The 25408-nt window shown below is 55.3% G+C and overlaps 3 protein-coding genes across 5 annotated transcripts; 2 read left to right on the forward strand and 1 right to left on the reverse strand.

Moving 5' to 3' along the window:
- Positions 1 to 1267: 1267 nt before the first annotated feature.
- S100A10 (S100 calcium binding protein A10) lies at positions 1268 to 10726 on the reverse strand. Its single transcript, XM_059490246.1, has 3 exons — positions 10542 to 10726; positions 4675 to 4830; positions 1268 to 2019 (listed from the first exon to the last, which is right to left on the reverse strand). Exons 2-3 carry the CDS (start codon positions 4804 to 4806, stop codon positions 1858 to 1860), a joined length of 294 nt encoding a protein of 97 aa, XP_059346229.1. The 5' UTR covers positions 4807 to 4830; positions 10542 to 10726; the 3' UTR covers positions 1268 to 1857.
- Positions 9778 to 12036, forward strand: LOC132084802 (basic proline-rich protein-like). The gene is made up of 4 exons (XM_059490056.1): positions 9778 to 9834; positions 10373 to 10492; positions 10616 to 11150; positions 11666 to 12036. The coding sequence occupies exons 1-4, from the start codon at positions 9778 to 9780 to the stop codon at positions 12034 to 12036; spliced, it is 1083 nt and encodes a 360-aa protein (XP_059346039.1).
- Positions 11984 to 25188, forward strand: DEDD (death effector domain containing). Of its 3 annotated transcripts, XM_059490241.1 has the most exons (6): positions 12875 to 12980; positions 18225 to 18302; positions 18990 to 19476; positions 21347 to 21454; positions 22370 to 22516; positions 23740 to 25188. In XM_059490241.1, the coding sequence occupies exons 3-6, from the start codon at positions 19119 to 19121 to the stop codon at positions 24114 to 24116; spliced, it is 990 nt and encodes a 329-aa protein (XP_059346224.1). In that variant the 5' UTR covers positions 12875 to 12980; positions 18225 to 18302; positions 18990 to 19118; the 3' UTR covers positions 24117 to 25188. The 3 variants fall into 3 exon arrangements, with proteins under 3 accessions (XP_059346222.1, XP_059346223.1, XP_059346224.1); XM_059490239.1 differs by lacking the exon at positions 18225 to 18302 and having other exon boundaries at positions 11984 to 12980; positions 19113 to 19476; XM_059490240.1 differs by lacking the exon at positions 18225 to 18302 and having other exon boundaries at positions 12830 to 12980.
- The last annotated feature ends 220 nt before the right edge of the window (positions 25189 to 25408 follow it).

Raw genomic sequence — 25408 nt, forward strand, 5'->3', positions numbered from 1 at the left:
AGAGACCCCATAGAGACCCCATAGAAACCCTCTAGAGACCCCATAGAAACCCCATAGAGACCCCATAGAAACCCCATAGAGACCCTATAGAGACCCCATAGAGACCCCATAGAGACCCCATAGAGACCCCATAGAGACCCCATAGAAACCCTATAGAGACCCCATAGAAACCCCATAGAGACCCCATAGAGACCCCATAGAGACCCCATAGAAACCCTCTAGAGACCCCATAGAAACCCCATAGAGACCCCATAGAAACCCCATAGAGACCCCATAGAGACCCCATAGAGACCCTATAGAGACCCTATAGAGACCCCATAAAGACCCCATAGAAACCCTATAGAGACCCCATAGAGACCCCATAGAGACCCTATAGAGACCCTATAGAGACCCTATAGAAATCCTATAGAGACCCCATACAGAGATACCCTATAGAGAGACACCCTATAGAGACCCCATAGAGACCCCGTAGAGAGATACCCTATAGAGACCCTGTAGAGACCCCATAGACACCCCATAGAGAGACACCCTATAGAGACCCAATGGCACCCTGTGGAGACCCCATAGAGCCCTGTGGAACCCTATGGAGAGAGACCCTATAGGGACCCTATAGAGATCCCTATAGAGATCCTATGGAAACCCTACAGCAGATACCCTATAGAAGCCCTATAGAGAGCCATGGAACCCCATGGAACCCTATAGATACCCTATAGAAACCCTATAGAGAGCTATGGAACCCCATGGAAGCCTATAGAGCCCTATGGAACCCTATGGAACCCCATGGAACCCTATAGAGACCCTATGGAACCCTATGGAACCCTATAGAGAGCTATGGAACCCCATGGAACCCTATAGAGACCCTATGGAACCCTATGGAACCCCATGGAACCCTATGGAACCCTATGGAACCCCATGGAACCCTATAGAGACCCTATGGAACCCTATAGAGAGCCATGGAACCCCATGGAAGCCTATAGAGACCCTATGGAACCCTACAGAGATCCCCTATAGAACCCCATAGATCCCCTACAGAGCCCTATGCACCCCCATGGACCCCACTGTCACCCCACACAGCTCCCAGCAGCCCCAAACCACCCCGAGTGTCCCCAAAGGGGCCCCAAAAGGACCCCAAAGAGACCCCCAAAATGACCCCAAAAGGACTCCAAAGAGACCCCAAATTGAGAAAGACCCCAAAAGGACCCCAATGTGACCCCAAAAGGAATCTCAAAGAGATCCCAAAGGGACCCCAAGAACAGCGAGACCCCGGTTCATACAAAACCCTTTATTGGGGGGTCAGGGCAGCACCCCGGGGTGGGGGGCACCCATGGGGGGAGGGGGGGACAATGAAGGGTCCCAACAGAGCTGGGGGGGGCTGGGGGCACCCATGGGGGGGTCAGGACCCCAAATCAGGGTCAGGGCACACATTTAGGGTTGAGGGAGGATCCAGGATGGTTTTGGGGTGACATCCCCAGGTGGGTGGGGGGCACCCATGGGTGGGGGTCTCAGCTTGCAGTGTGGGGGGGCAGGAACCCCTGGGTGGGCTCAGGACCCTCAGGGGGAAGGGGTCAGAACCCCAAAGGGAGATCAAGGGTTAGGAGGAAGGATTTAGGGTTAAGAGATGATCCAAGGTGGGTTTGGGGTGACACCCTAAGATGGGTGGGGGGCACCCATGGGTGGGGAGGGGTTCATCACCCCTTTGGGGGGGGGTCTCAGCCCATCGGGGAGGGTCAGGACCTCATAGGAAAGGTTCAAAACCCCAAGGAAGGATCAAGGCACACATTTAGGGTTTAGCGAGGATCCAAGGCGGGTTTGGGGTGACACCCTAAGATGGGTGGGGGGCACCCATGGGTGGGGGTCTCAGCGGCGGCCGCGCTGCTTCATGTGCTGCACGAAGTAGTCGTTGCAGGCGATGGTGAGCCCGGCCACCAGCGAGAAGAAGCCCTGGAAGCCGACGCGGCCGTCGCGGCTCTGCTCAACGTCCCGCAGGATGCGGTCCAGGGCGTTGGGGTCGCGCTGGTTCTGGGGGAAAAACGGGGAAAAATGGGTCAGATCCCAAATGGGAACGGGGTCAGATCCTAAATGGGAACGGGGTCCCACTCCAGGGCATTGGGGTCGCGCTGGTTCTGGGGGAAAAACGGGGGAAAACAGGGAAAAAGGGTCAGATCCCAAATGGGAACGGGGTCAGATCCTAAATGGGAACGGGGGTCCCACTCCAGGGCGTTGGGGTCCTGCTGGTTCTAAGGGAAAAAACGGGGAAAACAGGGAAAAAGGGTCAGATCCTAAATGGGAACGGGGTCAGATCCCAAATGGGAACGGGGTCCCACTCCAGGGTGTTGGGGTCCTGCTGGTTCTGGGGGAAAAACGGGGAAAAATGGGTCAGATCCCAAATGGGAACAGGGTCAGATCCCAAATGGGAACGGGGTCCCACTCCAGGGCGTTGGGGTCGCGCTGGTTCTGGGGGAAAAACAGGGGAAAAACAGGGAAAAAGGGTCAGATCCTAAATGGGAACAGGGTCCCACTCCAGGGCATTGGGGTCACGCTGGTTCTGGGGGAAAAAATGGGGAAAATGGGTCAGATCCCAAATGGGAACAGGGTCCCACTCCAGGGCATTGGGGTCCTGCTGGTTCTGGGGGAAAAACGGGGGAAAATGGGTCAGATCCCAAATGGGAATGGGGTCAGATCCTAAATGGGAACAGGGTCAGATCCTAAATGGGAATGGGGTCAGATCCCACAGGATCCAATCCAGGGCGTTGGGGTCGCGCTGGTTCTGGGGGAAAAACAGGGAAAAAGGGTCAGATCCCAAATGGGAACGGGGTCCCACTCCAGGGCGTTGGGGTCGCGCTGGTTCTGGGGGAAAAACAGGGAAAAAGGGTCAGATCCTAAATGGGAACAGGGTCCCACTCCAGGGCGTTGGGGTCCTGCTGGTTCTGGGGGAAAAACGGGGGAAAACAGGGAAAAAGGGTCAGATCCCAAATGGGAATGGGGTCAGATCCCAAATGGGAACAGGGTCAGATCCTAAATGGGAATGGGGTCCCACAGGCTATGGCCCAAGGCGTTGGGGTCACACTGGTTCTGGGGGAAATAATGGGGAAAATGCATCAGATCCTAAATGGGAATGGGGTCAGATCCTAAATGGGAATGGGGAGAATGGGGGGATCATCACCCCCGGTCCCAAGGTTTATGGGGTTTGATCTTGGGGTTTACAGGATCTGATCCCAGAGTTCTGTGGGATCCCATCCCAGGGGTTCTGTCTGGTTTGATCCCAGGGTTTATGGGATCCCATCCCAAGGTTTATGGGGTTTGATCTTGGGGTTCTCTAGCTCCCATTGATCCCATCCCATAGATAAAATGCCATGGCTCCCATCCCATGGATCCCATAGATGTCATCTCATGGATCCCACCCCATGGCTCAGATAGATCCCATCCCATCCCACCCCATGGATCCCATCCCACCCCATGGATCCCATCCCACCCCATGGATCCCACCCCATGGCTCACATAGATCCCATCCCACCCCATCTCATGGATCCCATGGATCCCATAGATGCCATCTCATGGATCCCACCCCATGGCTCTCATGGATCCCACCCCATGGATCCCATGGATGTCATCTCATGGATCCCACCCCATGGATCCCATAGATGCCATCTCATGGATCCCACCCCATGGCTCTCATAGATCCCACCCTATGGATCACATAGATGAAAACTCATGGATCTCATCCCATGGATCCCATGGATCCTATAGATGCCATCTCATGGATCCCATCCCATGGCTCTCATAGATCCCACCCCATGGATCCCATGGATCCCATAGATGCCATCTCATGGATCCCACCCCATCTCATGGATCCCATCCCATGGATCCCATAGATGAAATCTCATGGATCCCACCCCATGGATCCCATGGATCCCATAGATGCCATCTCATGGATCCCACCCCATCTCATGGATCCCACCCCATGGCTCTCATAGATCCCACCCCATGGATCCCATAGATGAAAACTCATGGATCCCATCCCATGGATCCCATGGATGCCATCTCATGGATCTCACCCCATGGCTCTCATAGATCCCACCCCATGGATCCCATAGATGAAAACTCATGGATCCCATCCCATGGATCCCATGATCCCATCCCATGGCTCTCATGGATCCCACCCCATGGATCCCATAGATGCCATCTTATGGATCCCACCCCATCTCATGGATCCCATCCCATGGATCCCATGGATGCCATCTCATGGATCCCACCCCATCTCATGGATCCCATCCCATGGATCCCATAGATGAAAACTCATGGATCCCATCCCATGGATCCCATGGACGCCATCTCATGGATCCCATAGATGCCATCTCATGGATCCCATAGATGCCATCTCATGGATCTCATCCCATGGCTCTCATAGATCCCACCCCATGGATCCCATAGATGCCATCTCATGGATCCCACCCCATCTCATGGATCTCATCCCATGGCTCTCATAGATCCCACCCCATGGATCCCATGGATGAAAACTCATGGATCCCATCCCATGGCTCTCACAGATCCCACCCCATGGATCCCATGGATGCCATCTCATGGATCCCACCCCATGGATCCCATAGATGAAAACTCATGGATCCCACCCCATGGATCCCATGGACGCCCTGGACCCCCCAGAGCCGTGCCCACCTCGAGGAACCCCGGGAACTCCTTGTCCATGAGCGCCCTGAGGTCCTCCTTGGCCAGGTGCTCCTTGTCCCCCGCGTACTTGTGGAAGGTGAACATCAGCGTCTCCATGGCGTGCTCCAGCTGCGACGGCATCCTGACCCTGGGGCTGCCAAAATCCTGGTGGGAAAACCAAAACTCATACTGGGAACCCCAAAAATCCCAATGGGAAATACAAAAATCCTGATGGGAACCCAGAAACTTCCATCAGAAACTTGAGATTCCTGATGGGAACCCAAAATCCCAATGGGAAACCTGAAATTCCTGATGGGAACCCAAAAATCCCAATTGGAAACTTGAAATTCCTGATGGGAACCCAAAAATCCTGATGGGAAACACAAAAATCCCAACGGGAAACCTGAAATTCCTGATGGGAACCCAAAAATTCCTGATGGGAACCCCAAAAATCCTGATGGGAAACCCAAAAATCCTGATGGGAAACCTGAAATTCCTGATGGGAACCCAAAAATTTCTGATGGGAAACCTGAAATCCCAATGGGAAACACAAAATTCCTGATGGAAACCCAAAAAACCCCAATTGGAAACTTGAAAATCCTGATGGGGAAATCAAAAATCCTGATGGGAAACATGAAATTCCTGATGGGAACCCCAAAAATCCTGATGGGAACCCAGAAACCCCCATTGGAAACTTGAAATTCTTGATGGGAACCCAAAAATCCTGATGGGAAACACAAAAATCCCAACGGGAAACCTGAAATTCCTGATGGGAACCCAAAAATTCCTGATGGGAACCCCAAAAATCCTGATGGGAAACCCAAAAATCCTGATGGGAAACCTGAAATTCCTGATGGGAACCCAAAAATTCCTGATGGGAAACCTGAAATCCCAATGGGAAACACAAAATTCCTGATGGAAACCCAAAAAACCCCAATTGGAAACTTGAAAATCCTGATGGGGAAATCAAAAATCCTGATGGGAAACATGAAATTCCTGATGGGAACCCCAAAAATCCTGATGGGAACCCAGAAACCCCCATTGGAAACTTGAAATTCTTGATGGGAACCCAAAATCCTGATGGGAAACACAAAAATCCCAACGGGAAACCTGAAATTCCTGATGGGAACCCAAAAATTCCTGATGGGAACCCCAAAAATCCTGATGGGAAACCCAAAAATCCTGATGGGAAACCTGAAATCCCAATGGGAAACACAAAATTCCTGATGGAAACCCAAAAAACCCCAATTGGAAACTTGAAATTCCTGATGGGGAAATCAAAAATCCTGATGGGAAACATGAAATTCCTGATGGGAACCCCAAAAATCCCGATGGGAAACCCAAAATACCGATGGGAAACCCAAAAATCCTGATGGGAAACCTGAAATTCCTGATGGGAACCCCAAAAATCCTGACAGGAAACCTGAAATTCCTGCTGGGAACCCAAAAATTCCTGATGGGAACCCAAAAATTCCTGATGGGAATCCCAAAAATCCCGATGGGAAACCCAAAAATCCTGAGGGGAAACCTGAAATTCCTGCTGGGAACCCCAAAATCCTGATGGGAAACCTGAAATTCCTGCTGGGAACCCCAAAAATCCCGATGGGAACCCCAAAATTCCTGAGGGGATCCCAAAAATCCCAATGGGAACCCAAAAATTCCCAATGGGAACCCCAAAATTCATCCTGGATCTCCCAAATTCCACCTGAGCTCCCCAAAATTCCTTCTGGACCTCAACAAAATTCCTTCTGAACCCCCCAAATCCTTTTTGGAAATCCCAAAATTCCTCCTGGGAACCCCAAAATTTCTCCTGGGACCCCTCCAAATTCCCCTCGTGCCCCCCCCCCCCCCCCAAATCTCTTCTGGACTCCCCAGAATCCCTCCAGGACCCCCCAAAATCCCTCCTGGGACGCCAAAATTCCCCCCAAAATCCCCCCTGGACCCCCCCAAATCCCTCCAGGATCCCCCAAATCCCCCCTGAGCACCCCCAAAATCCCTCCAGGACCCCCCAAAATCCCTTCAGGACCACCCAAATCCCTCCAGGACCCCTCAAATCCCTTCAGGACCCCCCAAATCCCCCCTTGGCCCCTCAAAACCCCTCCTGGGAACCCCAAATCCCTCCAGGACCCCTCAAATCTTTCCAGGACCCCCCAAAATCCCTTCAGGATCCCCCAAAATCCCTTCAGGACCCCTCCAATCTTTCCAGGACCCCCCAAAATCCCTTCAGGACCCCCCAAAATCCCTCCAGGACCCCCCAAATCCCTCCAGGACCCCCCAAAACCCTCCAGGACCCCCCAAAATCCCTCCAGGACCCCTCAAATCCCTCCAGGACCCCCCCAAAACCCTGCAGGACCCCCAAAAATCCCTTCAGGACCCCTCAAATCCCTCCAGGACCCCCCAAAATCCCCCCTTGGCTCCTCAAAACCCCTCCTGGGAACCCCAAATCCCTTCAGGACCCCCAAAATCCCTCCAGGACCCCCCAAATCCCTCCAGGACCCCTCAAATCCCTCCAGGACCCCTCAAATCCCTCCAGAAGCCCCCAAAACCCTGCAGGAGCCCCCAAAATCCCTTCAGGACCCCTCAAATCCCTCCAGGACCACCCAAATCCCTCCAGAACCCCCCAAAATCCCCCCTTGGCCCCTCAAAACCCCTCCTGGGAACCCCAAATCCCTTCAGGACCCCCCAAAATCCCTCAAGGACCCCTCAAATCCCTCCAGGACCCCCCAAATTCCCTCCAGAACCCATCAAATCCCTCCAGGACCCCCCAAAATCCCTCCAGGACCCCCCAAAATCCCTCCAGGACCCCCAAAAATCCCTTCAGGACCCCTCAAATCCCTCCAGGACCCCCCAAAATTCCCCCTTGGCTCCTCAAAACCCCTCCTGGGAACCCCAAATCCCTTCAGGACCCCCCAAAATCCCTCCAGGACCCCCCAAATCCCTCCAGGACCCCTCAAATCCCTCCAGAAGCCCCCAAAACCCTGCAGGAGCCCCCAAAATCCCTTCAGGACCCCCCAAATCCCTCCAGGACCACCCAAATCCCTCCAGGACCCCCCAAAACCCTGCAGGACCCCCCAAAATCCCTCCAGGACCCCTCAAATCCCTCCAGAACCCCCCAAAATCCCCCCTTGGCCCCTCAAAACCCCTCCTGGGAACCCCAAATCCCTCCAGGACCCCCCAAAATCCCCCCTTGGCTCCTCAAAACCCCTCCTGGGAACCCCAAATCCCTTCAGGACCCCCCAAAATCCCTCCAGGACCCCCCAAATCCCTCCAGGACCCCTCAAATCCCTCCAGGACCCCTCAAATCCCTCCAGAAGCCCCCAAAACCCTGCAGGAGCCCCCAAAATCCCTCCAGGACCCCTCAAATCCCTCCAAGACCTCCCAAAATCCCTTCAGAACCCCCCAAAATCCCTTCAGGACCCCCCAAAATCCCTCCAGGACCCCCCCAACGCCCCATTCCCGCCCCCCCTGGCCGCGGATTTCCCAGGAATGTCCGGGAATGCTCCGGCCGTGACTCAGCCCCGGGATGGGGCGGGGGGGACACGAGGGGGACACGTCCCGAGGGTGTGGCCGTGTCACCCCCCCCCCCTTGGGGACACCCCGGTGACTCATGGGGGGAGGGACCCGCCCGCCTCGGGTCCCCCCACCCCCCAAAAAAAAAATAAAAAATCGTAAAAAATGAAGGGATCCACCCTAAAAGTGACCGAGGAAAATGGGGAAGAGTTGAGAAAATGGGAAACGCCCCAAAAAGGAGGAATCCCGCCAAAATTAAGAATGCCCTAAAAAGGGGGAACCCCCAAAAAGGAGGAAGAGCCCCCCAGAAAAATGAGGAATTCCCTCAAAAAATAAGGAAGAATCCCCCCCCCCCAAAAAAAAGGAGGAATCCCCTAAAAAGGAGGAAACCCCTCCCCAGAAAAATGAGGAATTCCCTCAAAAAAATAAGGAAGAATCCCCCCCCCAAAAAAAGGAGGAATCCCCTAAAAAGGAGGAACGCCCCAAAAAGGAACTCCCTGAAAAAGGAGGAATCCCCCCAAAAGGGAGGAGCCCTCCAAAAAAGGAGGAATCCCCTAAAAAAGGAGGAACCCCCCCCCAAAAAAAGAGGAACCCCCCCAAAATGGAGGAATTCCCTCAAAAAGAAGGAATTCCCTCAAAAGGGAGGAATAATCCCCTAAAAAGAAGGAATCGTCAAAAAGGAGAAATCCCCCCCTCAAAAAAAAAGGAAACTCCCCCCAAAAAAGGAAAAATTCCCCCCCAAAATAGGGAGAATTCCTCCAAAAAGGAGGAGTCCCCAAAATGAGAGAGTTGCCCCCAAAAAAGAAGGAATTCCCCAAAAAGGAGGAATCCCCTAAAAAGGAGGAATCCCCCCCTTAAAAAGAGAATCCCCCCAAAAAAAGGGAATTTTCAAAAAAAGGAGCAATTCCCAAAAATGCCCCCCCCCAAAAAAAAAAAGTGGGAATACCCCCAAAAGTGACCCCAAAAAAAAGGGGAACCCTAAAAAAAAAAAGGAGGAATCGCCCCAAAAAGGAGGAACTCCCCCAAAAGCGACCCCAGAAAATGGGAACCACCCCAAGAAGGGGGAACCCCAAAAAAAAAGATGGAACCACCCCAAAAGTGAACATCCCAAAAGGGTGGGACCCCCAAAAAGAGTGAGACCCTTAAAAAGGGTGCGACCCCCTAAAAAAAGGGGGTTCGGAGATGGAGACCCCCAAAGTGGGGGACAGGGATGGGGTCCCCCCAAGTGATGCTCAAAATTCCCCCCCAAAATCGGGGAGCGGGACCCCAAATTTGGGGACAGGATTGATCCCGCCCTAAATGGGGTTTGGGGATGGAGACACCCCAAAAACGGACACCGGCATGGGGCTCCTCGTTCCCGGGCACCCCAAATCCGAATTTAGACCCCAAACGGGGATTTAGAGATGGGGTTCCCCAATTTTGGGGTGCGGGACCGAGTCCCGGTTCCCGTTACCGAGTGGGGTACCCCAAACCGGAATTTAGACCCCAAACCGGGATTTGGGGATGGGTTTCCCCCATTTTGGGGCGCGGGACCGACTCCCCGTTCCCGTTACTTACCGGGCACCCCAAATCCGAATTTAGACCCCAAACGGGGATTTAGACATGGGGTTCTCCGTTATTGGGGTGCAGCACCGAGTCCCGTTCCCGTTACCGGGTGGGGTACCTCAAACCGGAATTTAGACCCCAAACCGGGATTTGGGGATGGGTTTCCCCCATTTTGGGGCGCGGGACCGACTCCCCGTTACCGGGACCGGGAGGGGCACCCCAAATCCGAATTTAGACCCCAAACCGGATTTAGAGATGGGGTTCTCCGTTATTGGGGTGCAGCACCGAGTCCCGTTCCCGTTACCGGGTGGGGTACCCCAAATCGGAATTTAGACCCCAAACCGGGATTTGGGGATGGGTTTCCCCCATTTTGGGGCGCGGGACCGACTCCCCGTTACCGGGACCGGGAGGGGGACCCCAAACCGGAATTTAGACTCCAAACGGGGATTTAGAGATGGGGTTCCCCAATTTTGGGGTGCAGGACCGAGTCCCCGTTCCCGTTACCGGGCAGGGGACCCCAAACTGGAATTAAGACCCCAGACCGGGATTTAGGGATGGGGTTCCCTAATTTTGGGGTCCCGACCCGAGTCCCGTCCCCGTTACCGGGCGGGGTACCCCAAACCGGATTTAGAGATGGGGTTCTCCATTTTAGGGTGCGGGACCGAGTCCCCGATCCCGTTACCGGACGGAGGACCCCAAACCAGAATTTAGACCCCAGACCGGGATTTCGACCCCAAACCCGGATTTAGAGATGGGGTTCTCCGTTATTGGGGTGCGGGACCGATCCCCCGTTCCCGGGGGTGCCGCTCTCTCTCACTCACCGTGCGTGCGGGGCTCGGTGCTCGGTGCCGGTGCCGGTGCGGACAGTGCCGGGGCGCGGTCCGGCCCGGGATAGGCACGGCGGGGGCGGGCCGGACCGGGGGGGGCTCGGGGGGGGCACCGTGACTCACCGGGACCGCCCGGACACCGCCCGGGCACCGCGCCCCGCCCCGGGCTGGGGCCCCCGAGCGCCATCAGCGCCACCCGGGACGGCGGGGACACCACCGGGGACAGACGGGACAACACCGGGACCCCCCTGGGGACATGGGGGACCCTCTCTGAGATCTTCCGGGGATACCGGAGACACCGCCGATTCTGTTCCGGGACCCCCCCTCCGGGCACCCGGGACAGCGGGGACACCCCTCGGGACCTTCCCCGGTTCACCGGGGACTCCCCCGGGTTCTGTTCCGAGAGCCCCTTCGGGCACCCGGGACAGCGGGGACACCACGGGACCCCCTCCTGGCACCGGGGACCACCCGGGAAGCGCCGGTGTGACCCTGAGAAACCTCCCGGTGTCCCCCCCCCGGTGTCCCCCCAACCCCGTGGGGCCCTCACAGAGGTTCCCCCCCCGCCGCCCCCGGTTCGTTCAGGGCCCGGCGCCGCGGTGGCGCGTGCCGCGCTAATGACACTAATTACAATAATTACAATTACAGTCGTTCATTGCCGCGCCCCGGGGCAGCAGAGAGAGGGGGGGAGGGGACATTGATGGTGACGGGGGCGACACACCCAGGTCCCATCCCTGCCCTGCCTCAGTTTCCCCACCCAGGAAGGGGCAAAGGTGAAGGGCCCCACCCGTGGGTGGGGGCGGGGAGCGCTCGGGGCCATGGGGGTGGCATTGCCCCCCCTCATTGTCGCCTCCTTGTCGCCAGGGTGTCCTCCCCGCCCTCAGGACGGGCTCCTCCTCCTCCTCCTCCCGTTGTCCTCACCCCACATTGTCCCCCTCATCCCCCCGCGTATCCCCTCTCAATCTACCCCACCCCACCGCTCTCCCCTCCCTCACAGGAAGCCCCTGACCCCATCTCCACCCTCCTCTCCTCACCCCTTCCCTCAATCCCCAAAACGCCCTAAAAAATCCTCAAAATCTCCTCAAACCCCCCCAGACCCCCCCTTGCTGCCCTCAGTTAAGATGGCGGCGCCTCCGCCTCACGATTTCCAAGATGGCGCCGGCCCCGCCACGCAGCCTCGCGCTGCCCGGCTGCCCTCACTCAAGATGGCGCCCGCCCTTTGCTAACCAATAGCGCTGAAGCCAACAGCAGTAACCCGGATGTAGCCGCCATCTTGCCCTCACCCAACATGGCGCCGCCCTTCCTGTGTTTCCCTATGGGCGTGAAGCCGCAGCGGGCGCGCAGGTGCCCGGATGTAGGCGCGGCTCTGAGGCGACAAAGGGGGCGTGGCCTCCGCCTGCCGGAAGTGACGTCAGGGCGGAGCCGCCCGCAGGGAGCGGGGAGCGGAGCGGACGGAGCCAAGATGGCGGCGCCGGGGCTGGGCCGGCCCTGAGGGGCCGTGAGGGGCCGGGAGGGGCCCCCGCGCTCGGCGGGCTGGGACGGGCCCGCAGGGGGGGCCCCGCCGCTCCCCCCGCCGCTCCTCGCGACGCTGCCGCCGCCGGAGCCTCCCGGGGGCCTGACCGGAGCCTCGCCGGGGCCTGCTCGGGGCCTTTTGCGGCCTTACCGGGGCCTCCCCGCCGCTTTTCGGGGCCGTTTGGGGCATCCCCGGGGCTTGGGGTCGCCGTTTGCGGCCTTACCGGGGCCTCGCCGGGCTTTGACCGGAGCTTTTTGGGGTCGAACCGGGCCCTTCCCGAGGCCTCCGGGGCTGAACCGGGGCTTTGAGGGCCTTTAACGGGGAGAGCCCTCCCGGTGCTCCCCGTTTTGGTTCTTTCTCGCCGGAATTCGGGGCCGATTTCAGCCGGAAATCGCGGCAAAATCGGAAATTTTTTTTGGTTTATTTTTAATTTTTGTCTTGTTTATTTAACAGCGCTTTTCCTGTTTTATTTTTTTTTTGTTTGTTTTTCCGGGATTCCGGTTCCTCCCGTGGCTCAGAAAATCCCGGGATTCGCGGCGCAGCAGGAACGGGATGAAATGCCAAGGATTTCTTCAGCCCGGCGAATTTATTTTTGTTTTTTTCTTGCGGTTTTTGTTTTGACCGAAACAAAATCCGCCATCCAGGGAATTCCTGGAACCGGGAATGACTTAAAGGCAACGCCGCGCTTGGCTTTTCTTCGCTAAATTATTAATTAGGAAATTAAAAAATAATTTAAAAAAGGTTTTTTTTTTTTTTTTTTTTTTTTTTTTGGGGGGGGAGGGAAAATTGCGGTAAGGACTGAGAGCGCTCCAGGCATCGCCGGAACTTTGGGGATTTTTTTTTTTAGGGGGGGGGATTTGTTGGAAAATTAAAGAGAAGGAAAAAGGGATCGGAGATCGCTGAGAGCGCCCGGAGCCGCCAAGGTGGGTCCGGGGATGGTTCGGGGTTTAATTAATTTGGGGTTTGATTAATTGGGGGTTTATCTTTGGGGGGGGGGGGGGGTGGGGAAAGGGATCCAGGGAAGGGAGGGATGGAGCTGGGGAGGTTCAGGGTGGATCTAAAGGGGTTTGGGGTGGATCCAGAAGGTCCTGATGGACCTGGAGAGGTCTGGGGTGGATCCAAAGGGGTTCAGGATGGATCCAGAAGGTCCTGATGGATCTAAAGGGGTTTGGGATGGATCCAGAGGGGTTTGGGATGGATCCAGAAGGTCCTGATGGAGCTGGACAGGTTTAAGATGGATCCAGAGGGTCCTGATGGATCTGAAGGGGTTTGGGATGGATCCAGAAGGTCCTGATGGACCTGGAGAGGTTCAGGATGGATCCAGGGATGGATCCAGAAGTTCCTGATGGATCTGGAGAGGTTCAGGGTGGATCCAGAGGGTCCTGATGGACCTGGAGAGCTTCAGGGTGGATCCAGAAGGTCCTGATGGACCTGGAGAGGTTCAGGATGGATCCAGAAGTTCCTGATGGATCTGGAGAGGTTCAGGATGGATCCAGAGGGTTCTGGTGGATCTGGAGAGGTTTAAGATGGATCCAGAGGGGTTTGGGATGGACCCAGAAGGTCCTGATGGATCTGGAGAGGTTCAGGATGGATCCAGGGATGGATCCAGAAAGTCCTGATGGACCTGGAGAGGTTCAGGGTGGATCCAGAAGGTCCTGATGGACCTGGAGAGGTTCAGGGTGGATCCAGAGGGTTCTGGTGGATCTGGAGAGGTTCAGGATGGATCCAGGGATGGATCCAGAAAGTCCTGATGGACCTGGAGAGGTTCAGGGTGGATCCAGAAAGTCCTGATGGACCTGGAGAGGTTCAGGATGGATCCAAAGGGGTTTGGGATGGATCCAGAAGGTCCTGATGGACCTGGAGAGGTTCAGGGTGGATCCAGAAGGTCCTGATGGACCTGGAGAGGTTCAGGGTGGATCCAGAGGGTTCTGGTGGATCTGGAGAGGTTCAGGATGGATCCAGGGATGGATGCAGAAAGTCCTGATGGACCTGGAGAGGTTCAGGATGGATCCAAAGGGGTTTGGGATGGATCCAGAAGGTCCTGATGGATCTGGAGAGGTTCAAGATGGATCCAAAGGGTCCTGATGGATCTGAAGGGGTTTGGGATGGATCCAGAAGATCCTGATGGATCTGGAGGGGTTCAGGGTGGATCCAGGGATGGATCCAGAAGGTCCTGATGGACCTGGACAGGTTTAAGATGGATCCAGAGGGGTTCAGGATGGATCCAGAGGGTCCTGATGGATCCAGAGGGGTTTGGGATGGATCCAGAAGGTCCTGATGGATCTGGAGAGGTTCAGGATGGATCCAGGGATGGATCTGGAGAGGTTTTGGTGGATCTGGAGAGGTTCAGGGTGGATCCAGAAGGTCCTGATGGATCCAGAGAGGTTCAGGATGGAGCCAGTGAAGGTCAGGATGGATCTGGAGAGGTTTGGGACAGATCCAGGGAAGTTTGGGATGGATCCAGAGGGTTCTGATGCATCTGGAGAGGCTTGAGGTGGATTTGGAGAAGTTCAAAGTGGATCCAGAGAGGTTCAGGATGGATCCAAGGATGGATCCAGTAGTGCCTGGTGGATCTGGAGAGCTTTAGGATGGATCCAAGGATGGATCCGGAGGGTCCTGATGGATCCAGAGAGGCTTGAGATGGATTTGGAGAGGTTCAAGATGGATCCAGAAGTTCCTGGTGGGTGTGGAGAGGTCTGGGATGGATCTGGAGAGGTTCAGGATGGATCCAGAAGGTCCTGATGGACCTGGAGAGGTTCAGGATGGATCCAGGGATGGATCCAGAAGGTCCTGATGGATCTGGAGAGGTTCAGGGTGGATCCAGAAGGTCTTGATGGAGCTGGAGAGCTCTGGGATGGATCTGGAGAGGTCTAGGATGGATCTAAAGGGGTTTGGGGTGGATCCAGGGAAGTTTATTATGGATCCAGAGAGTCCTGAGGGATCTGGAGAGAGTCAGGATTCATCCAAGGAGGTCTGGGATGGATCCAGAGGGTCCTGATGGATCCAAGAATGGATCTGGTGGGTCCCGATGGGTTTGGAGAGGTCTGAGATGGATCCAGAGGGGTTCAGGATGGATCCAGAGGGTCCTGATGGATCTGAAGGGGTTTGGGATGGATCCAGAAGGTCCTGATGAACTGGAGAGGTTCAGGGTGGATCCAGAAGTTCCTGATGGATCTGGAGAGGTTCAGGATGGATCCAGGGATGAATCCAGAACGTCCTGTTGGACCTGGAGAGGTCTGGGGTGGAATCAAAGGGGTTTGGGATGGATCCAGAAGGTCCTGATGGATCTGGAGAGGTTCAGGGTGGATCCAGAAGGTCCTGATGGATCTGGAGAGGTTTAAGATGGATCCAGGGATGGATCCAGAAGGTCCTGATGGACCTAGAGAGGTTTAAGATGGATCCAGAGGGGTTTGGGATGGATCCAGAGGGGTTTGGGATGGATCCAGAGGGTCCTGATGGATCTGGAGAGGTTCAGGATGGATCCAGGGATGGATCCAGAGAGGTCTGGGATGGATCCAGAAGTTCCTGATGGATCTGGAGAGGTTTAAGATGGATCCAGGGATGGATCCAGAAGGTCCTGATGGATCTGGAGAGGTTCAGGATGGATCCAGGGATGGATCCAGAAGTTCCTGATGGACCTGGAGAGGTTCAGGGTGGATCCAGAAGTTCCTGATGGATCTGGAGAGGTTCAGGATGGATCCAGGGATGGATCCAGAACGTCCTGATGGACCTGGAGAGGTCTGGGGTGGAATCAAAGGGATTTGGGATGGATCCAGAAGGTCCTGATGGATCTGGAGAGGTTCAGGGTGGATCCAGAGCAGGTTGGGATGGAGCAGGAGAGGCTCAGGAATTCAATTCCCCCATTCCCAGCTGCTTCCAGGCCTGGGAATTCCCAAATTCCCAAATTCCAGAGCTGGTTTCCCATGGGATGTTTGGTCAGGATCTTCCTCCTCCTCCTCCTCCCTTCCATCCTCTTCTTCCCAAAAATCCAATTTATTGCGGCTGGGAATGGATTTTTGGGAATTCCTGCTGGATTTGGGAGTGGAAATTCATCAGAAAAAAAGAAGAAAAGTCAGGATTAATCCAAATTTTTGGGGTTTTTCCCCCAGTTATTTGGGAATTTTTCCTATCCATGAGAATTGTGAGGGAAAAATTCACCTGGAATCTCCCTCGTGTCCATTTCCCCCGGAAAATTCACCTAAAAATTGGGATTTGGGACTTTTCTCCTCACCCAGGCTGAGATTTTTAGGGATAATTCTGGAATTTTGATGGTTTTGGCCCAGATTTAATGGGGAAAAATCCCAAAATATCCTCAGGGATCCCATGGGCCGAGCCCTGGGAAGCTGCAGGAACTCGTTTTTCCCGTTGATCCCGAAATTATTTGAATGTTCCCGGAATTCTCTTCCTGGGAAAAGGGGTGGGAGGGATTTCCTGAGGGATTTTGGGATCTTTGGGTTTTTTTTCTGGGGGATTTTTCTGCTCATTTCTGAGAAAAATCCACAAATTTTTGGGATTTCCACCTCCCACCCCTCAGGATTTTGGGATTTTGGGAACCATTGGAATTTCCAGCCAGAATTTCCTGCTTGGAAATGAATTTAACAATTTTTGTGGATTTTTTTTGTTTTTTTGAATGTTTAATCCCCAAAATTCCCCTTTCCCAGGGGTCAGCACTTCCATAAAATCTCAATTTTCCCAAATTTCTTTGGATCTTCACACCAAATTCCAGCTTTTTTCTGGCTTCCATGTGAGGAAAACCATCCAGGATCATTCCAGGGAGGTTGGTGCTGATGAATCCAAGATTTTTTTTTCCCAATTTTTGCACAATTCACCACCCAAGTTCAGGAAAAAAGAGACATTTTAATGAAAACTCCCTTAAAAAAATCAGGATCACAGCACCAGGTGTTTCCCAAAGATTGGGGTCAGCATTCCAATGGAAAATCTCTGGGATTTGGGGTTGGGATCCCAATGGGAAATCCCAGGGGTTGGAGCTGGGGTCCTGATAGAAAATCCCAAAGATTTGGGGTCGGGATCCTGAGAGGATCCCAATGGAAAATCCTGGGATTGGGGTCAGGATCCTGATGGAAAATCCCAAAGATTGGGGTTGGGATCCTGATGGAAAATCCCCAAGATTTGGGGTCAGGATCCCAATGGAAAATCCCTGGGATTGGGGTTGGGATCCTGATAGAAAATCCCAGGGATTTGGGTCAGGATTCCACTGGAAAATTCCTTGGGATTGGGGTCGGGATCCTGATGGAAAATCCCAAAGATTGGGGTCGAGATCCTGATAGAAAATCCCAGGGATTTGGGGTCGGGATCCCACTGGAAAATTACTGGGATTTGGGTTGGAATCTTGATGGAAAATCCCAAAGATTGGGGTCGGGATCCTGAGAGGATCCCAATGGAAAATCCCCAAGATTTGGGGTCAGGATCCCACTAGAAAATCCCAAAGATTGGGGTTGGGATCCTGATGGAAAATCCCAAAGATTGGGGTCAGGATCCTGATGGAAAATCCCAAAGATTGGGGTCAGCATTCCAATGGAAAATCTCTGGGATTGGGGTCGGGATCCCAATGGAAAATCCCAAAGACTTGGGGTCAGGATCCTGATGGAAAATCCCCAGGATTTGGGGTCAGGATCTCAATGGAAAATTACTGGGATTTGGGGTTGGGATCCTGATGGAAAATCCCAGGGTTTTGGGTCAGGATCCCACTGGAAAATCCCTGGGATTTGGGTTGGGATCCTGAGTGGATTCCAATGGGAAACCCCCAGGATTTGGGGTCAGGATCCCACTGGAAAATCCCAAAGATTGGGGTTGGGATCCTGATGGAAAATCCCCAAGATTTGGGGTCAGGATCCCACTGGAAAATCCCAAAGATTGGGGTCAGCATTCCAATGGAAAATCCTGGGATTGGGGTCAGGATCCCACTGGAAAATCCTGGGATTGGGATTGGGATCTCGACTGGATTCCAATGGAAAACCCCCAGGATTTGAGTCAGGATCCTGAGTGGATTCCAATGGAAAATCCCTGGGATTGGGGTCAAGATCGTGATGGAAAACCCTTGGGATTTGGGGTCAGGATCTCCATGTCCCCAGGTGCCCACGGCGGGCCAGAAGCGTGGCAGTGCCATGTCCCACTGACCCCGTGTCCCTGTGTCCCCATGTCCCCAGGTGCCCACGGCGGGGCAGAAGCGCAGTGGCAGCGCCAGTGGCACTGGTGGCAGTGGCGCAGTGCTATGGTTGGAGGAGGTTGGCAGGGGTTGTATGACCCCATGTCCCATTGTCCCCATGTCCCATGTTGGTGTCCCCAGGTGCCCATGGTGGGACAGAAGCATGGCAGTGGCAGTGCCATGTCCCACTGACCCCATGTCCCTGTGTCCCCATGTCCCCAGGTGCCCAAGGCGGGCTGGAAGCATGGCGCAGGTGGTGGCAGTGCCAGTAGTGCCATGTCCCGCTGACCCCGTGTCCCATTGTCCCCACGTCCCAGTTACACCATGTCTGTCCCCATGTGCCCAGGTGCCCATGGCGGGGCAGAAGCATGGCAGTGGCAGTGCCACGTCCCACTGACCCCGTGTCCCTGTGTCCCCATGTGCCCAGGTGCCCATGGCGGGGCAGAAGCATGGCAGTGGCAGTGCCATGTCCCACTGACCCCATGTCTGTCCCCAGGTGCCCATGGCGGGGCAGAAGCATGGCGCAGGTGGTGGCAGTGCCAGTAGTGCCATGTCCCACTGACCCCGTGTCCCCTTGTCCCCATGTCCCAGTTACACCATGTCTGTCCCCATGTGCCCAGGTGCCCATGGCGGGGCGGAAGCATGGCAGTGGCAGTGCCATGTCCCACTGATTCCATGTCTGTCCCCATGTCCCCAGGTGCCCGTGGCGGGCCGGAAGCATGGCAGTGGCAGTGCCATGTCCCACTGACCCCGTGTCTGTCCCCAGGTGCCCGTGGTGGGTTGGAAGCACGGCGCCGGCAGTGCCAACGGTGGCACGGGTGGCGCGGTGCCGTGGCCGGAGGAGCCAGTCCTGTACTGACCCCACGTCCCATTGTCCCCGCGTCCCCAGGTGCCCATGGCGGGTCGGAAGCGCGGCGCGGGCGCCGGCAGTGCCAACGGCGGCACGGGTGGCGCGGTGCCGTGGCCGGAGGAGCCGGGCGAGCGCGAGCAGGGCCTGTACTCGCTGCACCGCATGTTCGACATCGTGGGCGCGCAGCTGACGCACCGCGACGTGCGCGTGCTCTCCTTCCTCTTCGTGGACGTGCTGGACGAGGCCGAGCGCGGCCGCATCCGCTCGGGCCGCGACTTCCTGCTGGCCCTGGAGCGCCAGGGCCGCTGCGACGAGAGCAACCTGCGGCAGCTGCTGCAGCTGCTGCGCATCATCACCCGCCACGACCTGCTGCCCTACGTCAGCCTCAAGAGGCGGCGCCCCGGTGAGTGTCTGTCACGATATGCTGTGATATATGGGGTCGCTGTCGTGGTATACGGCGTGATATCGGGGTATTGGGGTCACATCATCAATCATCACCCGCCACGAGCTGCTGCCCTGTGTCAGCCTCAAGAGGTGGCGCCCCGGTGAGTGTCTGTCACGATATATTGTGATATATGGGGTCACTGTCGTGATATTGGGGTCACACCATCACCCGCCACGAGCTGCTGCCCTGCGTCAGCCTCAAGAGGCGGCGCCCCAGTGAGTGTCTGTCGCAATATGTCGTGATATACAGGGTAATACTCGCGATATTTGGGGTGATATCGGGGTGTTGGGGTCACATCATCACCCGCCACGAGCTGCTGCCCTATGTCAGCCTCAAGAGGCGGCGCCCCGGTGAGTGTCTGTCAGGATATATCGCGATATGTGGGGTGATATTGGGGTGTTGGGGTCACACCATCACCCGCCACGAGCTGCTGCCCTACGTCAGCCTCAAGAGGCGGCGCCCCGGTGAGTGCCTGGTGTGATATATCGCGATATACTGTGATATATGGGGTCATACTCGCAATATTCGGGGTGATATCGGGGTATTGGGGTCACATCATCAATCATCACCCGACACGAGCTGCTGCCCTACGTCAGCCTCAAGAGGCGGCGCCCCGGTGAGTGTCCGTCGTGATATATCGCGATATACAGGTCATACTCGTGATATTTGGGGTGATATTGGGGTATTTGGGTCACATCATCACCCGCCATGAGCTGCTGCCGTACGGCAGCCTCAAGAGACGGCACCCTGGTGAGTGTCTGTCAGGATATATCGCGATATGTGGGGTGATATTGGGGTGTTGGGGTCACATCATCACCCGCCACGAGCTGCTGCCCTGCGTCAGCCTCGAGAGGCGGCGCCCCGGTGAGTGTCCATCGTGATATATCGCGATATACAGGGACGTTGTCAGGGTATATGGGGTCACTGTCAGCGTATGGGGGTATCGGGGTCACACCATCATCTGCTGTTCCCAGTGCCATGCCCGTGCCATTCCGATGCCATTTCCATGCCATTCCTGGTGCCATTCCCGTTCCCAGTGCCATTCCTGGTGCCATTCCCAGTGTCATCCCAGTGCCATCCCAGTGCCATTCTTAGGCCATCCTGGTGCCATTCCTGTGACATTCCTGTGCCATTCCTGGTGCCATTCCCGTTCCCAGTGCCATCCCTGGTGCCATCCCAGGTGCCATTCCCAGTGTCATCCCAGTGCCATTCTTAGGCCATCCTGGTGCCATTCCTGTGACATTCCTGTGCCATTCCTGGTGCCATTCCCAGTGCCATCCCAGGTGCCATTCCCAGTGTCATCCCAGTGCCATTCTTAGGCCATCCTGGTGCCATTCCTGTGCCATTCCTGGTGCCATTCCCGTTCCCAGTGCCATCCCAGTGCCATTCCTGGTGCCATTCCTGTTCCCAGTGCCATTCCTGGTGCCATTCCCAGTGTCATCCCAGTGCCATTCTTAGGCCATCCTGGTGCCATTCCTGTGACATTCCTGTGCCATTCCTGGTGCCATTCCCATTTCTGGTGCCATTCCCAGTGCCATCCCGGTGCCATTCCCAGTGTCATCCCAGTGCCATTCTTAGGCCATCCTGGTGCCATTCCTGTGCCATTCCTGTTCCCAGTGCCATTCCTGGTGCCATTCCCAGTGTCATCCCAGTGCCATTCTTATGCCATCCTGGTGCCATTCCTGTGCCATTCCTGGTGCCATTCCCATTTCTGGTGCCATTCCCGGTGCCATCCCGGTGCCATTGCCATGATGTTCCCATGACATTCCATTTCCATGCCATCCCGGTGCCATCTCATGAACATTTCCGTTCCCGTTTCTGTCCTCAGTGTGCCCGGACCTGGTGGACAAGTACCTGGAGGAGACGTCCATCCGCTACGTCACCCCCCGCGCGCCCGGGGGGGCCCCGCCCGGCCTCGGCCACCCCCACAAATCAGGTACGGACCCCTGGGGTCACTGTCACCTCCCCTTTGGGGTCACTGTCCCCATTTGGGGTCATCATCGCTCCCACGTGGGGTCATTGTCACCCTTTGGGGTCACCATCCCCTTTTGAGATCGTTGTCGCTCCCATTTGGGGTCGTCATCGCCCTTTTGGGGTCACTGTCCCGTTTTGGAGACACCAGCCCCCCCCCCATGGGATCATTGTCACCCCCATTTTGGGGTCACCATCCCCTTTTTGGGGTCATTGTCACCCCCATTTGGGATCATCACCCCCATTTGGGGTTATCGTCACCCCTTGGGTTCATTGTCACCCCCATTTGGGGTCACCACCCCCTTGCGGTCATCCCAAAGTTCCCGACCCTGGAGCCTCACAGGGCTCTGGGTTTGGGGGACTGTGCCCAGATCTGATGGATGGTTTTGGGGTCTGTGGGGTTGGATTTGGGGTCTCTGACCCCATTTCCCCCATATCCCAGTGCCTGGCCCCCACCCGTCCCTGTGCTGCCCCCCGGGGTGGGATTTGGGATGGGTTTAGGGTTCCCTTGATTTATTTGGGGTCTGTGGGGTTGGATTTGGGGTCCCTGACCCCATTTCTCCCCATGTCCCAGTGCCTGCCCCCGGGATGGGGTTTGGGGTTCCCTGGATGGTTTTGGGATCTGTGGGGTTGTATTTGGGATCTCTGACCCCATTTCTCCCCCCATATCCCAGTGCCTGCCCCCCACCCGTCTCTGGGGTGGGATTTGGGACGGATTTGGGGTCTGTGGGATGGGATTTGGGGTCCCTAACCCCATTTGTGCCCCCCATGTCCCAGTGCCTGCCCCCCACCCGTCCCTGGGGTGGGATTTGGGACGGATTTGGGGTCTGTGGGGTGGGATTTGGGGTCCCTAACCCCACTTGTGCCCCCCATGTCCCAGTGCCTGCCCCCCACCCGTCCCTGTGCTGCCCCCCGGGGGGGCCCCAGCTGGGCCCCAAGCGCCCAGGCCGGGCCCGGAGCCTCCTCGGGAGCCAACGGAAACGGAGAAAGTCAGCGACCCCCGACCCCAAGGAGAAACAGACCTGCGGTGAGAGGGGATTGGGGATTGTGGGATTGGGATTGGGAATGTGGGAATGTGGGATTGGGATCCCCAGGGAGAAACAGACCTGCGGTGAGAGGGGATTGGGGATTGTGGGATTGGGAATGTGGGAATGTGGGAATGTGGGATTGGGATCCCCAGGGAGAAACAGACCTGCAGTGAGAGGGGATTTGGGATTGTGGGATTGGGATTGGGAATGTGGGAATGTGGGATTGGGATCCCCAGGGAGAAACAGACCTGCGGTGAGAGGGGTGGGAATGGGATTGGGATTGGGAATGGGATCCCCAAGGAGAAAGAGACTTGTGCTGAGCAGGGTATGGGATTGGGAATGGGATCCTTAAAGATAAACAGACCTGTGGTAAAAGGCCGTTTGGGATTGGGAATACAAGATTAGGATTGGGATCCCCAGTGCATGAGACATCCCAAAACGGGGAAAATTTCCCACATTTCCCCCAGTCCCAAACTCCCTAAATCCCACATCCCCCCAATCCTAAACACCACACTCCCCCAATCCCAAACCCCCTAACCCCACATTCCCCCAACCCCTGAACCCCATTCCCCAATCCTCAACCCCACATTCCCCAATCCTAACCCTGTTTCCCCCTAACCCCAGACATCCGTCTGCGCGTGCGCGCCGCGTACTGCCAGTCCCTAAACCCCATTCCCCACATTCCCACATTCCCCCAATCCTAAACCCTAAACCCCACATTCCCCAATCCCTAAACCCCAATTCCCCCAATCCCAAAACCCCCTAAACCCCCCAATTTCCCCCCAATCCTAAATCCCCCGTTTCCCCCACACCCAGACATCCGCCTGCGCGTGCGCGCCGAGTACTGCCAGTCCCTAAACCCCACATCCTCCAATCCCAAACCCCACATTCCCACATTCCCCAAATCCCAAACCCCCTAAACCCCAATTCCCCCAATCCCTAAACCCCCTAAATCCCCCAATTTCCCCCCAATCCTAAATCCCCCGTTTCCCCCATGCCCAGACATCCGCCTGCGTGTGCGTGCTGAATACTGCCAGTCCCTAAACCCCACATCCTCCAATCCCTAACCCCACATTCCCACATTCCCCCAATCCCAAACCCCCTAAACCCCCACATCCCCCAATCCCAAACCCCCTAAAACCCCACATCCCCCAATCCCTAAACCCCCTAAACCCCCCAATTTCCCCCCAATCCTAAATCCCCCGTTTCCCTCCATCCCCAGACATCCGCCTGCGCGTGCGCGCCGAGTACTGCCAGCACGACTCCGCCCTGCACGGCAACGTCTTCTCCAACAAGCAGGACCCTCTGGAGCGCCAGTTCGAGCGCTTCAACCAGGCCAACACCATCCTGAAATCGCGGGATTTGGGCTCCATCATCTGCGACATCAAATTCTCGGAGCTCACCTACCTCGACGCCTTCTGGCGGGATTACATCAACGGCTCCCTCCTGGAGGCCCTCAAGGGCGTCTTCATCACGGACTCGCTCAAACAGGCCGTGGGCCACGAGGCCATCAAGCTGCTGGTCAACGTGGACGAGGAGGATTACGAGTTGGGTCGCCAGAAACTCCTCAGGAACTTGATGCTCCACACGGCTCCCTGAGGGGTTCACCCCCACCCTGCCCCCAGTTTGGGTTTTTTTTTTGGGGTTTTTTTTTTGGGATTTTCCTGGTTTTTTTCCCTCTCCACGCCCCCCTTGCCCCGGTTCTTCGGCGGAGTTGCGCTCGTGGATTTGGGGAGGGTTGGAGGTGTGGGGGATTCCGGGATTTGGAGGTTTTTGGGGGTTCCTGGTGGGTTCTCCTTGTGTTTTCCATGGGGTTTTCCCCTTCTGTTTTTTCTTTTGTATCCATTAAAACTGGTGATGAAAAGGCAAAAATCCCATTGATGCCACATGCTGGGATTTGGGGTGTGGAATATTCCAGAATTCCTCACTTTGTCTTGTCAGTTCCTTCTTTTCTTTTTTGTTCTCCATGTTTTCTCCCCGTTTTCATTTTTTCCATTAAAAACGGTGATGAAAAGGCAAAAATCCCATTGGTGCCACGTTCTGGGATTTGGGGTGTGGAATATTCCAGAATTCCTCACTTTGTCCTGTCACTTCTTCCTTCTCTTTGTGTTTTCCATGTTTTCTCCCTATTTTATTTTCTGGTTTTGCCATTAAAAGCGGTGATGAAAAGGCAAAAATCCCATTGGTGCCACACACTGGGATTTGGGGATTTGGGGTGTGGAATATTCCAGAATTCCTCACTTTGTCTTGTCAGTTCCTTCTTTTCTTTTTTGTTCTCCATGTTTTCTCCCCGTTTTCTTTTTTTCCATTAAAAATGGCGATGAAAAGGCAAAAATCCCATTGGTGCCACGTGCTGGGATTTGGGGTGTGGAATATTCCAGAATTCCTCATTTTGTCCTGTCACTTCTTCCTTCTCTTTGTGTTTTCCATGTTTTCTCCCTATTTTCATTTCTTTTCTCCCTATTTTATTTTCTGGTTTTGCCATTAAAAGCGGTGATGAAAAGGCAAAAATCCCATTGGTGCCACATGCTGGGATTTGGGGTGTGGAATATTCCAGAATTCCTCACTTTTCCCTGTCAATTCCTCCTTGTGTTTTCCACATAGTCCCCCTGTTTTGTCCATATTTTCTATTTTTTTTTTTCCATTAAAAATGGTGATGAAAAGGCAAAAATCCCTTTGGTGCCTCACACTGGGATTTGGGGATTGGGGATGTGGAATATTCCAGAATTCCTCACTTTTTCCTGTTAATTCCTCCTTTGTGTTTTCCATGTTTTCTCCCTGTTTCCTTTTCTTTTTTATCCATTAAAAATGGTGAAGAAAAGACAAAAATCCCATTGGTGCGGCACGTTGGGATTTGGGATGTGGAATATTCCAGAATTCCTCATTTTCCT

Source organism: Ammospiza nelsoni, chromosome 28 (assembly GCF_027579445.1).
Source record: "Ammospiza nelsoni isolate bAmmNel1 chromosome 28, bAmmNel1.pri, whole genome shotgun sequence".
In the NCBI taxonomy this organism is placed as follows: Eukaryota; Metazoa; Chordata; class Aves; order Passeriformes; family Passerellidae; genus Ammospiza; species Ammospiza nelsoni.

Bases quoted from the DNA above. Each gene is read 5' to 3' on its own strand.
- S100A10 (XM_059490246.1), bottom strand. From the start codon at position 4,806: ATGCCGTCGCAGCTGGAGCACGCCATGGAGACGCTGATGTTCACCTTC. The intron at 2,020-4,674 runs GTGGGCACGGCT...TTTTTCCCCCAG, and splicing joins AGTTCCCGGGGTTCCTCGAG to AACCAGCGCGACCCCAACGC.
- LOC132084802 (XM_059490056.1), top strand. From the start codon at position 9,778: ATGGGGTTCTCCGTTATTGGGGTGCAGCACCGAGTCCCGTTCCCGTTA. The intron at 10,493-10,615 runs GTGCGGGACCGA...GGCCCGGGATAG, and splicing joins TGGGGTTCTCCGTTATTGGG to GCACGGCGGGGGCGGGCCGG. The intron at 11,151-11,665 runs GTGCCGCGCTAA...CCCTCAGTTAAG, and splicing joins GCCCGGCGCCGCGGTGGCGC to ATGGCGGCGCCTCCGCCTCA.
- DEDD (XM_059490239.1), top strand. From the start codon at position 19,119: ATGGCGGGTCGGAAGCGCGGCGCGGGCGCCGGCAGTGCCAACGGCGGC. The intron at 19,477-21,346 runs GTGAGTGTCTGT...TTCTGTCCTCAG, and splicing joins CCTCAAGAGGCGGCGCCCCG to TGTGCCCGGACCTGGTGGAC. The intron at 22,517-23,739 runs GTGAGAGGGGAT...CTCCATCCCCAG, and splicing joins CAAGGAGAAACAGACCTGCG to ACATCCGCCTGCGCGTGCGC.